Source organism: Eimeria necatrix, genomic scaffold, assembly GCF_000499385.1.
Source record: "Eimeria necatrix Houghton genomic scaffold, Enh_scaff28, whole genome shotgun sequence".
Classification (NCBI taxonomy): Eukaryota; Apicomplexa; class Conoidasida; order Eucoccidiorida; family Eimeriidae; genus Eimeria; species Eimeria necatrix.
In genome coordinates this window covers 19,860-33,229 of record NW_013653353.1, presented here as the reverse complement: position 1 = coordinate 33,229, position 13,370 = coordinate 19,860, and the positions used below count along the sequence as shown (strand labels likewise).

Sequence of the window (13,370 nt, the reverse complement as noted above, 5' to 3'; positions counted from 1 at the left end):
AGTACTATTGCTTCTTTTGCCGCGTCTGCTTGGAACGTCCACCTACGACGTCTGTCCCGAAGAACTGGCGCGGTTTCCTTGGATACTTGCGGTCATTGCCAAAGCTGTTTGGTATATATCCTTTTGAATCTGATTTGTCCAAGTAATCATCTAAACGTCTCCAGTCCTGCTTAGTCTGGAAGCCAATCGAGGGATTGTGCTCGAAGAACTGGAGGGCGCTGGAGTGTGTCAATTCTCGGAGGACCACTCCCGACTTGCTTCGTTCTGTTTATTTATTCCATTGGCTTCTTCGATACAGAGCTGATTGACAGTAGAGACAGCTGTAATTGGCAGCGGCAGCCGCCATGACGGGAGCTGCGGACAGTTCGCCTCAGTCAGTAAACACTGGCGCAAAGAACTCGCGCACTCCCTCTGTATGCAATATTAGCACCTCCGGTAGTATCGTGTGTAATGAGGCAGAAGAAGGCGAAGCAGCAGGGAGCGGAGATGCAGAGTACTGCGCTGCAAACAGTCAAGGGGATTCGATATGCTCGGAGGGAGCTCAAAATCCTACAGTGAATAGCACGGCAACAGAAAGGACTGCCGTGGAAAAGATTCATCTTCTACCTATTTCTGAGGAGGCTCCGAAGTCATGGGTTTTCGCCACCCTCACAGGCCTCATGAAGGAGTGCAAGACAGTGCAGCAATACATGTACATCAGGGTGAAACGGCCAACCAAGGAGAACAAGTCACCCCAAAAGGGAAGAAGCCGCGACGAAAGCGATAAAGCCCTTAGCTTGGAAGCGACCGATGCAGAGTATAATTACATCGTAGTTGCCTGCCTACCGCACTCCGGTGTAATAACATCATCAACTGTCGTTTTCACTACAGGAGCCCCTTTGAAGCCACTTCGTCGCATACAGCTTTTGGCTCTTGTGCACCCAAACAGCTCCTATGCCCGGAAGGCAGGAGTGGCTTCGTACTCAGAGGCACTGCAGCGTGGGTTGGTGGGAGAGGGAAGTGCTGCAAGCCAAAGCCGCAGGAGCAGGCGGGCTGACAGCACTTCCAGTTCCGCTGCCAGCCCTCTCCAGAGGCCAGAAAATAACAGCAACAGCATCGAAAACGGAGTCACGACGGGAGAGGCAGGTTATGGTGCTGCAGATGCGGAAATGCATCACCGTCAATTGGGTTCCCCCTTCGACTGGGAGGGTACCCACGCCGCTGGCCAGCGACACCGCAGGCGGCCGGCGCCAGTGCGGGAATTTTCACGAGCAGAAGACGTTATAGCTGCAGTACTTGAAGACTCTGATGCTGGGTCAGGGGGAGAGAACGGAGGAGATGAGGACAGCATGGGGGGTACACCATTTCGTCTCAGCGACGCTACTGGGCCCGAAGCTAGTGGAGCTAGGTCCGATTCTAACGAAGCAGAGCCACCGATGCAGCATCAAAGGACTCTCCAGCTAAACTTCAATTTCTCTTCATCTTCTTCAACTGACTTTGGGGCATCACGGAGTGGGACTGATGGCTCACCAGGAGATGCCCCGCGCAGTTTAAGCGAAAGAGTGCTCTTCTATGACTTTGTTGCTCCATACTTTCGTGCCCGCGGTGCGGGAGCTTCCCTCCCTTCCTCTCCTGCGAACGCAGGGACTGACGGGACCTCAAGGGACACAGCTATCGTCGTTTTCCCGGGAAAGAAGCTAGTCATCAGAGACTTGACCTTCGTCGTCTGGGCTACGGACCCTGACAACGGTCCTGGGTTCGTTCGGAAGGATACGGTAAGGCCATCTTACTCATTGCTGCCACTTCACGTGGCGCCCCACCGAGTCATTAACTTCTTCTTGAGTTAATAGCGCAGGTCAGTCTACTCGCTGAGCCAGCAGTTTCGTTAGCTGCTGCTTTGCGCGTTACATGTAGGCCATGTACATATCGGTGGATCCGTGGGGTGAGTACAGAAGGGTGCACATTTTGCCTTTTGCCGATACATTGCCAACGACATATTCTTTTCGCCTCTTCGAAGACTATTTGCAGCCGTTTCTCAAGGAGCAGCCTTGGCGGCTCATTCGGAAGGGCGACATCTTTACCTTCAGGTCAGTGTCAAGCGGCAAACCGCACGGCACGTCTCAGTACATTTTACTTTCTCACATGTTTCAGCTCATTTTCTGCGGTGGAACGCCTGGGTTGTGTATGTATCTCAGGGGCGTTGAGTTCAAGGTCATAGCGACGGAGCCTTCCACCATACCCGTTGCCCGTGTTGGCCCAGAAACAGTAGTCCATTTTGAGGGTGCGGAGATAGAAATGAATTTTTAAAGCTGAACTCCCCTTGTTGTATTCTGCGGAATTGGGAAAATCTGTCTTTGGCTAATTTCATTATGCACATGCGCTGGCGTACGGGTGCACTTCAGGGTCCCTAAACCCTTCACTTATTGACATCTTACCCCCCGATATCCTTTCTCGCGTCAGAAGGTTGCCGGCGCGTGTGCAACCCTTCGCCATAGTTGCTGCGGCACAAGTAGGTTGAGAACAGACGGCCAAGCAGGAGAGCTGGATCTGCACCTCCAAACAGCTAATGGCGGCACTGCAGAGGTTTCTTCGCTCCCGTTTACGAGCGCAAAGCTACTAGATGGGGAAGAGGCACTAAGTTATTTTGTAGAGGGCGAGCTCCAGATTTCCCGTATTCTGTGGCTCAATTTATTGTAGTCATTAGTGAACTTCTGTGTGTTTTCTGCTGTACTCAGTCGCTGGACCCACAGCTACTTCTGAGAGTTTTGCCCTCGGGGAACATGAGGGGAAATCCGCGTGGAATCGATGAAGGGTTGGAGGCAGCAGTAGAGAGGCAGCTAGTGGGTCCATTTTGTCTTTCAGCGTACCAGCGCCTCTATGCACATTTATGCACGCGAAAGAAACGACACCCATCACGCGAGAAAAGGGAGGAAGCTGAAGCCAGTGGCGAGGCTGACACTCCCAGGTGCAGTCAAGAAATCCCGTCAAGTCGCTCTTCAACAGCGGAGGCGGAGGCTGCTGTTGCAGAAGCTGCCGCTGGCGGATGGGAGCTCGAGGCTCCGTGCTGCACGGTGTGCACCCTGCAGCTGCAAGACGGAGCCGAGTCAGTGACCCTGACATGTGGACACGCCTTTCATTGGGACTGCGCAAGGGCTTGGCTCCGGTGCAGCGCTACGTGTCCGAATTGCAGGGCAGAAGTAGTTTTACCCTCCGAAGACCATGGCGAATGTAGGGGCTCAAATACCAATGTTGGTACTGCAGCGTTGGGATTTGTGAGAAGTGCCTGGGCAGATTTCTTCAACAGCTGAGATTCCTGCAAGCGCATTCGTGCTCTTCAGTTTTTTGTGCATGTGCTCGCATTGTCCATTGTCAATGCGGGAAGACGACGGTGTCACCAGGCAACGCCGGACCCCCGGCAAAGTGGAAACCACAGTTGCAAAAAGACTTACATCACTTGACGGTATTAGCGGCTTTTTTGTCTTAGTTGCAAGCCGCATGCTCTACGATCCAGGGTGGCGCTGCACCTGCAGAAGTGTGATCTTGCCTTCAGCAGACTTCCCGTAAGTGGAACCTGGATTGCTGCTCAGATTTCTTCTCGTTCAAAGCTGTGTCATTTGCTTCGCACGGAGAAATTTTTATTCATGTGGATGAACAGAAAAGTGCACATAAATTGAACAGTTGCGGGGTTTTACCGTGCCACGCGGACACTCCCTGTGTCTGACTTGGACACGCAGTTTTGTTCATGTTGCTGGCTATGCGACGTACTAAGAAACGAAAATACGCGAACTTGTATAAAAACCTCCTAGATCGCACGACACACGAGCATCCTTTGCAACAATAAAAATATAGTTGTAGTTTACTGGAACACTGTCTTCTAAATCGAAGTGCTGGGCTACGATATTGGCCTTAAGCAAACAGAAGTTCGTCTGGCACTGTGCAGAAGTGCCGTGGCCGCTTCAGTTGATAAGCAAACTGCAGACTGTGCTTCGGTGCCCAGGGCGCTCCACTGTGGACCAGTAACGAGCGAGCGAACACTGTTAGCCCTTTGGCATGCATGGTTGGAAGCCTGGCTTCGCAGTCGCTCTTGGCTCACTGTCGGTGCTTCGACGTAGCTTCTCTAACGTACAGCGGGAGGGAGTTGAGGCCAGTCCTTCGGCGCCAGAAGTGTAGCTTCCCTCACTGTCACTCATTGGCAAAAAGAATCAGCCAACTGCAAGGCTTCTGCGGACAGTTTGGTGCTCTTTCCAGCATCACTTTTGACGGTGGGAACTTCCGCACAAGCAGTAGCCCGTGGTGGCAGTGGCTTGTATCCAAATTTGTATCCGCAGCATCTCAGAGCGGGTGATGCAGCGCCGAAGCCCCCACCTACCGCGGAAGCTTCTCAGCCATGTATTTGTCATGCTTCCGTTTGCTCTTGACCATCCAACAACAAAGTAGCATGACCACAAAGAAGATAAGGATACAGACCATCAGTAAAACGAGGAGAGGCCCGTGAAATGTTGCGGGAGAGTCGAAGTCGAGCCCCACAGTTGTGCCCACGACCTGGCGAGGCATATACACTGGCATGCCTGTGTGAGCTAATGCCGGATTTTGCATCATGCCGCCTATTTGGCCCCAATTAAGAAAGGAATAGGGTGCCCTGTCTACAGTCATTGGGCCTCCCAGTCCGTCCATATCTGCAACTTGTGTGGACACGCCAGGATTCATCTCAGCGACGTCTTGTGGCTCCCCTGCAAGAAGAGACCCAAAGTCCATCATGCTGTTCATCGGCCCTTCTGGCGGAACTCCATAGGCTGCTTCCCCTCTAGCTGCTTGGAGCAGCATCGAGGCTCGTCCTGTAGGCTTCCGATGTAGATAAGGCTCTGCTATCGCTTCAAGGGCTTCTTGCCTTTCCAGTTGTGCTAATTGGTGCTGCATAAGCCTAGACACCTCCTCATGCATTTCCCCGTCAAAACCTCCCATGCGAAAAGGAGCGTCACCAGATCCTCGCACCTCGAGTTGACTAGTCGCAGGGTGTCGCACGCAGGAGACTACCTGGAAAAGGCACAGTATTGTTAGAGCCCCTAAAACTAGGCACTTCAATGCTCCAACTTTTAAAGATATGGTGAGGCGCCGGAATTCCCTCGACGGTGAATGAAGTGCTGCTGCCATTTCTTGCTGTGACGCAGCAGCATACTGGGAGAGGTGAGTCTCATGGCAAACGCCCCAAGAGCGTCGGTTCTGGCACCCACAAAGTAGAGCGATGCTTTTCGTGGAGCTGTTGGAGGGATAATGTGATGGGCTATTGTTCGGCCGATGCCAGGTGCGTCGACGTGAGGCACTGGCTGATCCGTCTTGTGAAAGAGGCTGGATCAATAAGCCATCTAGTGGAGAGACGTAATTAGCCATAGTTTCAAAGAAATTTTTTTCAGTGGTTGTCCAAGTAGCGTCTTTGCCACCACTTCCCACCGTCAGTCCCTTCGCCGGTAGTAGACCTGCAGCGCAGTCACCCTCCAAGCAGCCGAAGTTCCAGTCCGCTGATGTTATCTTAAAAGCTTGCAATCGATCTTTGCACAGCCTAAAACTTCACATCAGGAGATCTTTCAACGAAAGAAGTAGCGTCTACTGACGGGCACGACCGTTTCGCTCACCACCAAGTCGGCGGCAGTCCCTCAATTGCACAGACGATTGCTGTAGATTGTCTGAGCCGGGAGGGTAAGCAGATGTCCACATCAAGTCCTATGACTCATGAGCATTAAATTCAAGTATATTACTACATTGGAAGTGCTATGGAAGGCCTTGGGGCTTACAGCCCCTTGATCGCCAGCAGCAAGTACGGCGACTAATGAAGAGCAGCCAGCTGCTACAAATCACCTTTGCCTTGCATTACTTCTCTAACTACGCGATTTGCGCAAGTTCTGACAGGTATTTTCTTTGTTTCAATACGTATGAGCAAGACGGCTTGACTCAGGCCGACTTCTGCACGTTTTGCCTGTTCACCAAGCCACTGGTCCACGTCCATTGTGTTACACTGAGATGCTTGCACGCCCATTAAATATCGGTAGACTGGGAGTACCTTATCGAAATTTTTTCTCACAAGCTCGTAGGCACAATTTTTAACGTCTTTTCTCCTCATTTTTCGCCAGCGAAGGCGAGCGTCCGTGTCAACAGGCTATGGTAAGGTGTGTGAACTTCCCAATTTTCTCCTCTAGAGGGGTTCCGTAGAGCAATAAAGTCTCTTTAGAGGAAACTGGGGAGCCACTGTATCCCTCATCACCAGCGCCTCCGCAGTTCGCGAGTGAATACGCGATCTGTCTCTGGAGATGTATGCAGGGCATCTACATAGAACTTCACACCTAGTTCACCAGTCCAAGTAAAAAAATGAGCTAAGGAGCAAAGTCATGCTCCTGGTGTGGTCTTATTGATCAGGTGGATAGGCAAAGCTCACACAATGGCCCAGAGACGTACTCTTGCACCGAAATGCATTGCTGCTTACGGATCCACTGCTTTTAAGAAGGCGATCTGCTGCTTTTGTTGCTGCAAAATATTCTGTAGATCTGACGCCTCTAGATGCAGCCTGTGAAGGAAGATCTCACACCAGCTCAATTCGCGGCATGTGTTCGTGAGACCCATGCTGCTTGAAGTCGTATAACAAACTCTGCCCCAACCCGCCAAAATTTATCATGGTACGCAAGCTATACAATGCTGTTGCCCCTCAGAAATCTGACTGGCTTGCCTGCGGAGGCTTTCTTCGAGCTCGCGACACCTCATCGTTGTCAATATGAGCTTCCTCTCAGCCTCCCTCGGCTTGAGTCGCTCCACGATGAGGTCTGCTAGGGCCTGAGCATTAAACAGCCCTAAAGGCGAAAATAAAGGTCGCGGTTCAGTTAGCAGTTCTGTGAAGGTAAAATTTGTGACATTTGGATGTTCCTGTGTTGGCGCGTTCCCCAATGGGGGAGGGAAACGTTTTTCTAAACTTCAAGACCTAGTTTGGTGCCTACACTCAGTTGCTGCCGAGGGAACTTCGACTCCCCTCATCTTTAATTTGCTTTGGGATGACGGTTATGAGCACACATAGTAAATACGGGGAAAGAAAACTAAGTCTGAGAGAGACTTTAAGGGTGCAGCAGGGAGACATGCGGACTCACATTGAGCTGTTGCTTTTCAAAGTCTTCCGTATTCGATTCGATGTCCTGAAGGAATCCATGAGCTTTCTGTTGTAACGTTTCGCAGCCTAATGCAGTCTTCACAGGCAGCTATCAGCCGCGACAGTGGGTGAGTCGTTCCTGTTTCACTACACTGGATAAGTAGAGTAGGGGTAGGTTATGTCGGGATCAGTCAACAGAATGCGTACAGAAAGAATGCAGGCACTGCCCAGATAAAGGTGCTTCAAGTTCCCCTTACCAATCAGCAGTTCACGTATGCTGTTGCGGAGGCTGTTGATTGCCGACTCATGCTCAGCGCGTAGGAAGTCGAAAGTTGGTGCAGCTGCTGAACCGCTTTGCTCCATTGGCTCCGTTATGTTTATTCTTGACAGGAAAAAAGAACTAGGCAATTTTCACCTGCAAATCGGAACTGCCTGAAGCTAAACGCGTATCGGCGAGTCCTCAGTACCATCTCGAGTCGAGTAGCCGCGGTGGATCCTTATGGGCGCACTCTTTCACTGCCTAGCATTCACTTTATTTATTATGAATTCCAGTTTCTCCCTCTACATGGTGAGCTATCTGAACTCAATTTATTTCCGAAAACTATTCAGTTGATTCGGCACTTTGCTTGTAGCTCGCCCGCCGACTCATCGCATGCAGGCCCACCTGGACGGTGTTTCCTTTTTATACCTCATCGAGGACGTCCTTCCACGTATAGGGCCTGATATTCGAATATTCTTTAGTTTAAATCAGTTGAGTTTATTACGCTCAATCCAAATGCATGAACGATCTGTGGAAGCTGAGGATCTCAGCGATTGTCTCGGGCTGGTCCCGTCACGGACCATTCATTCAGTTCGCATGGACTCGTCAGCGCGGCCTGACAAGTTCTGCGTAGCAAGCCAAGAGGGCGACAAGATCCTCGCTTAGTTTCTTTTATTATTTTTTAAATTTGTGTCTAGGCTGGACTTTCGTTCTCTATAGTTTTTCTGCTAGCTGTCGCGGCTCTGGGGTCACGCCGTCACTCGTCTTTGGGCACACCTTTCACCGTTATGCCAAGACAGAGAGGCAAGAGGCTCTCATAGGAAGCTCTACAGAGAGAGATGCTCGAAGGTTTATGCAGAAGATTGTTTTACTGAATTTCATGCTCACTGCCTCCTTTTTAGAAGCTGTGTGTTAGGGATCCGTGCAGAGCCCGCTGCGCCCCGCGGAGACAAATGAGAACCATATAAGTTGTGAGGAAATGCTGCTCGTTGGAATTGGCGCATCGGCTGCCGCGGGGGCTGCTCTTGTGCTGCCGCTGCTGCTCTATTACCACTTTGTGGACCGTAAGAAGAGCACCCTTGTGACGGGTCTTACCTTCTGCTGCACCCTGACTTCCGCTCTTCTTTTGGCCCTTCTAGTACCTATAGACATAATGCAAGCATCTACAGCAAATTCGGATTCTATGCAAGTCCCAGAAGAACCGAGGGCAGTGCAGGCCCCATCTGTTGCGGAGGCAGCGGCCGCTGCTCATGCTGCCAACGCCTCTTCCGCGTTTACCCCTGCGGGTGCGGCAGCAGCAGCAGCAGCTGCTGCTGGCTGGGCGGCTCTGAGAAGTGCTACTCTGCCGCTCACAGCAGACCTTCTTCAGCGCATCTATCTATTCCTTGGGGTTGCGGTTTTTGTCTGCTGCTTCCTCCTAACCCCCGCGGCCGTCTTCTACGCCAATGAGCGCAACAGAAGATGCGTGAGTGAAATCACATCCATTTGACGCTGTCTTAGTACTTCAATGACTACAAATGATAATTTAGAGTGTAAATCGCAGCGTGCAGGGTGGACTGCATGCGAACATGAATGACTCACTGATATATAAGCACAACGAACTTGCGAACAAGATATGCAGTATGCGTATACACATGGCGATGCCGCCTATCTTCGTGCGGTTTTTGCAGGCGCAGGATGTGGACGAGGATGACTCGCTTCCGTGCGAGGCACTTTTCGTAGCCCTTCGGAAAACCGGCTTCTTCGTCCTGGCTCTATGTGCTGTGCTGCTGCTGCTTCTAGCGCTGAGACCAGGGATGCCTTCCCCTGCCTTTCTAAGGCCGGAAAAAACAGCTCTTCCGCCGGTAGCGCCAGAGCAGCAACAGCTCAGGCCACCAAACCCTGAAGGGACAAGCCCCGCAGGTTTGATGGCTGCAGCTGCAGCAGCTGCCTCTGCGGCAGCCGCCACGGCTAGTGCGGCAGCAGCACGTGCAGCAGCAGCAGCAATGCGTGTTGATTCGGAAGCAGTGCAGTTGTACACAGCTCAGCTCCTCGGTGTCCACAAGACAGGAGTGGACTCCTTGTTGTTTCTGGGGGCATGCTTCCTCTGCGCCGGCAAGCCAGCACTAACAGCATTTTCGATTATTTGCCCCACATTCCAGTTCAGTGGTGCAGCAAGGAGGGATCAGTGGTAGAATGGAAGCGTCAGTTCGGCGCAGTGTCTGCGCAGTGTCCAGTGTCTGCTTCGCATTGTGTTGCTTCTCCGTATCGTTGTTTATTGTTCGTTCGTGTTCTCCACTTTATGCTTTCTGGTTTAGCTCAAGTCGTGTGGATTGTCTTCGGCGCTTTTGGCTTGGCGACTCTCCCTTTCGCATGGCTCTACCGCGGCCTGTCAACCCAACAGAAACAGCGGCAGGTGCAGCATGAGATTGCAACATTACGAGAGCAACAGCGTCAGCTCCAGGTAAACACACCCCAGTACACACAGAAACACGCATACACACACATGCACAGAGAAAGAGGGAGGAATGGAAAGAGACAGCTGCAAACACTGAACGTGTACACGCGTACAGTCTATAAAAATATGTACTGTCTGTTGATGCAATAGAAAAATACATTGCATTCACTGAAATACTGCATACAGAGGCGTTGTACAAGACAGACAGGGAAGGCCAGGATGACGTGCCTACAGGCCACAAAACTTGGCAGCGAACTTGCATACAGTTGCAACTGAGAACACCTTTCTGATCTAACAAGTAGACCTGTCTAAATTATTGGGTGTCAATCCTCATCTCTGCAGAGAAAGTACGCTGGGGGACTCCATGAGATGAGGCCCGAAGACTCTGAAGCCCTGGAGAAGCTCAGGGTACAGCAGCGGTTGTGCAGCGAAAGGAACTACAAGCTACAAGTGAGCCTGGCGTCAAAGTTGGGGCCTTAAGTAATATGCGACGATCTCAAGCAGTAGCAAAGGCGGAAGGCTTCTGACTTCATCAGTGTGTTACCAAATACTGCCGAATTGCTTGCTTGAACTGCACAGGAAGCCGAGCAAGCTCACCGTTCTGCGTATTCGGTGCTCTGTCGATTGATGCTTCCATTTCGGAAAACAGTGGGGCTCGTCTTGTTACTCTTATTATTATTCTTGTTTGTGTCTCTCGGGACGGTCCTCATACGGCGCCTGGAAGGATCTTCCTGCGGATGGAGCTGCGGCTTTGCTACCCAAAGCTCGGAGGGCCCCTCGACGCCTGCCGACGCTGCACTGTTATTTCTCTCTTCAGTGCGTACTTCCAGCTTCTTTCTCTTTGCAAACTTTTCCGTACTCTAGCCTGTCAGGAAAGCCCATGTGATCACGCATGCAATTAGTATGTGCTCTCTAGTGATCTGGCTTGCGCTGATCTGCTGCAGTACCCTCCCACCGATCTGTGGTTGGTTTGCTGTTGGCTGCTGCTTCTGCTCCTGGGCGGACTATATGGACTTCTCGAGCTGTTACCACGCTGCAAGTTGAGGCGCACGGGCATGCGAGAATTACAGCAACACATGAGTGTAAAGGGCGGACGCAGCTCTCCACAAGTGAGCCTTCCATCGGCAGCTTCAGTTGCATCTCTATTGAACACGAAATATTTTTAAGTCCCCTAGTGCAAGGTCTTTGTAAATGCTTTATTTGGGTCTTAATCAGGGCCGAATACGTACTACAATTTTAGCGAAGTCTCCGCTTCTGTGCCTTTCATGCAGATGCTCCTCCTACTATCTGCACTGCTTGCTCATCTGATTCTGGCAGCGGGACTCTGCCTATTTACAGTAGGTTATTCCAACTATCTACGGGCTGGCTTCTGCCCAGAGGGGCACATTATCCTCCTGCCATGTTTCTTTGCACGGAAGCTTGCTATCAGGGATGCATTTCAGTTCTGTTAAAGCTGAAGTTCGGTGAGCCTGATCCTTGCGTAATTTATTGCTTACCTGTCAGCTTTATTTGTGACAGGCGGCTCCTCAGTACGCTTCGTTCGGGAACCAGACGTTCGTGCCCCAGGTACGTTATAGGTTCGCCTGCATGATACCAGGCACTGTACCTGACGAGTTAGTTGGTTTCACTGGGGACTTCTCATCCGAGAATGAAAGAGCTAGGCTTGGGCGCATTGTCCACGGACTTCTTATTGGCTATCTGTGATTTATGTTTTACTGTGTACGTGGTTTGATGCAGAACGGATCGGATGCCATCACGTGCACATTACACGCTGCAGCTGCAGGCACTTCGTGTCATCTCACAATATTCGCTGCTGCTCTTTCCCAAGTGGCTTTTGGTAAGCAGACAAGACGTTGGCTCTTCTACTGCTCCACTTTCCAGATGGAGCTATTTCATTGCCTGACTGGCTTCCTTTCATACTTACCCTTCACATATTCCCAAGGATCTGTGTGTTCTTGCCCTGTTGCAGCCACTCCGATGCTCGCATCAGTATTGTACTGCAGTAACTGGCTGTTCCTCAGTAGGTGTTTGGTGTTTCGCATTTCGCGCTTCTGTGTAGCCGCGTGAAATGCTCCTCCGTCTTTTGACACTTCCCTTGCTTTGCTGGTTGCTGGAATTTGCATCGAGCGAGCGTATTGGCTCGTGGCAAGCCCAACTTGACTGTGTTTGCCTAGCGTTGCTTTTGTGATGGCGTGGCTGCAGTTTGCATCATTCTGTGCTTGGCATATGCGGCAATTTGCAAACGCGCCGCACCGCATCTTGGGGACCCCTGGGACTCTCAGCAACTGCGAAAGGCAGCGGAAGACCTCGAAGACATGGCAATTCTTGATGAATCCGCCAGCCTTATTGGCACGTAGTACAGTTACTTTGCCATGGGAACAATGCATCAGGCTCTATAGCCTCAATGTGGCTTCAGAAACGATCGAACCCCCTACCATGAGGCTGTTTTGCTTAGAAGGAAGCCCTCCTTATCAAACTTGTGCTGCTGTAAAGGAGCTTCACATGAAGCGTAACTCGCTCACATCGTTCTGGTTCACGTTGTTTCAGCTGTACATGAAGCATTTCATGTGTAGCCAATAATACTTCAGTGTAGTAGAGACAAGATGAAAGCTATCAAAGGAGAGCTGGACTCATGAATGGAGCCTCATCAGCAAAGAACGCAATAGGCCACCATTGGGGGACCAGAAATATGCTTGCGCAACAACGAATACGAAAGGAGTGCGTTGCTGGCAACACGGTCAAGCAGGCAGGACAGCTAGGGACAATTGGTTTCAGAAACAAACTTGTCAGCACTCGGTCATGCTCGCTCCACAGTACCAGAAAGCAGCCTCACTGTACTAGCCCAGCGTGCGAATCTTAATGCGGAGCCGAAGAGGCGCATGTCTACTGCCCATCCCAGCAAGCTTTGCTAAATGGCGGGGACAGGGTTGGGCGGGGACTGCGTTGGGCGGGGACGGCACGTAGCAGTGTGTTTTAGCGTTAAATGTCAATAATGGAAAGCCACTTTACTAAATCTCTTTGGATCTTCCCCCCTGGCTCAATTCCTCCCGCATGATAGCTCAACTCTACTGGAGAACTGTTGTGACTCAACTGTTCTGACTCTGGTCCACAGCTATACCCTTGTCCTTCCAGTGAAAGCTGACGCGAAGTTAGAGACTAAATATCGATTTGACGAAAGTGAGACACTTTGTGTAAAACCATGATTAAATGAAGAAGAAACGTGCTTACTGCATATCGTTCATCCGAATCGCGACCCCACAAAAGCAACGCGAGCGGGAGCAGTAGACCGCCACTTATCCAAGTACAAAAAAGCGTAAACGCTTGCACATTTGTGTATTAGTGATTCGCTTAACTCAAAACCGAATGTCAGAAAGAGCCATTGTTGAGCTTCTCTCTTGCAAGTCCCAGACTGCTCTGGAGAGCTATCTTCGATTGCCTCTGCGGGTCATCTCAAGAGTTGCATGCTGCTTCTCTTCGCATTTCGCATACTTGGTGCATGACAGTTAGTTGATTATATTTAGGGTTATTTTGGGGACCATCATAGATGTCATACCTCCAGCGGTGCCCCA

At 51.0% G+C, this 13,370-nt stretch overlaps 3 protein-coding genes across 3 annotated transcripts; 2 read left to right on the top strand and 1 right to left on the bottom strand.

Annotated features, from left to right (window-relative positions):
* Positions 1-344: 344 nt before the first annotated feature.
* On the top strand, positions 345-3,287 carry ENH_00039350 (hypothetical protein, conserved; the record flags this gene model as incomplete). Its single annotated transcript, XM_013580570.1, has 5 exons — positions 345-1,754; positions 1,894-2,066; positions 2,175-2,260; positions 2,382-2,488; positions 2,715-3,287. 5 exons carry the CDS (start codon positions 345-347, stop codon positions 3,285-3,287), a joined length of 2,349 nt encoding a protein of 782 aa, XP_013436024.1.
* A 1,057-nt stretch (positions 3,288-4,344) lies between these two features.
* ENH_00039340 (hypothetical protein, conserved) lies at positions 4,345-5,130 on the bottom strand (the record flags this gene model as incomplete). Its single annotated transcript, XM_013580569.1, has 1 exon — positions 4,345-5,130. One exon carries the CDS (start codon positions 5,128-5,130, stop codon positions 4,345-4,347), a length of 786 nt encoding a protein of 261 aa, XP_013436023.1.
* Positions 5,131-7,880: 2,750 nt separating this feature from the next.
* Positions 7,881-12,158, top strand: ENH_00039330 (hypothetical protein, conserved; the record flags this gene model as incomplete). The annotated part of the gene is made up of 9 exons (XM_013580568.1): positions 7,881-7,931; positions 8,293-8,829; positions 9,035-9,266; positions 9,662-9,807; positions 10,144-10,251; positions 10,746-10,910; positions 11,320-11,367; positions 11,539-11,638; positions 12,004-12,158. The coding sequence occupies 9 exons, from the start codon at positions 7,881-7,883 to the stop codon at positions 12,156-12,158; spliced, it is 1,542 nt and encodes a 513-aa protein (XP_013436022.1).
* Positions 12,159-13,370: the final 1,212 nt, after the last annotated feature.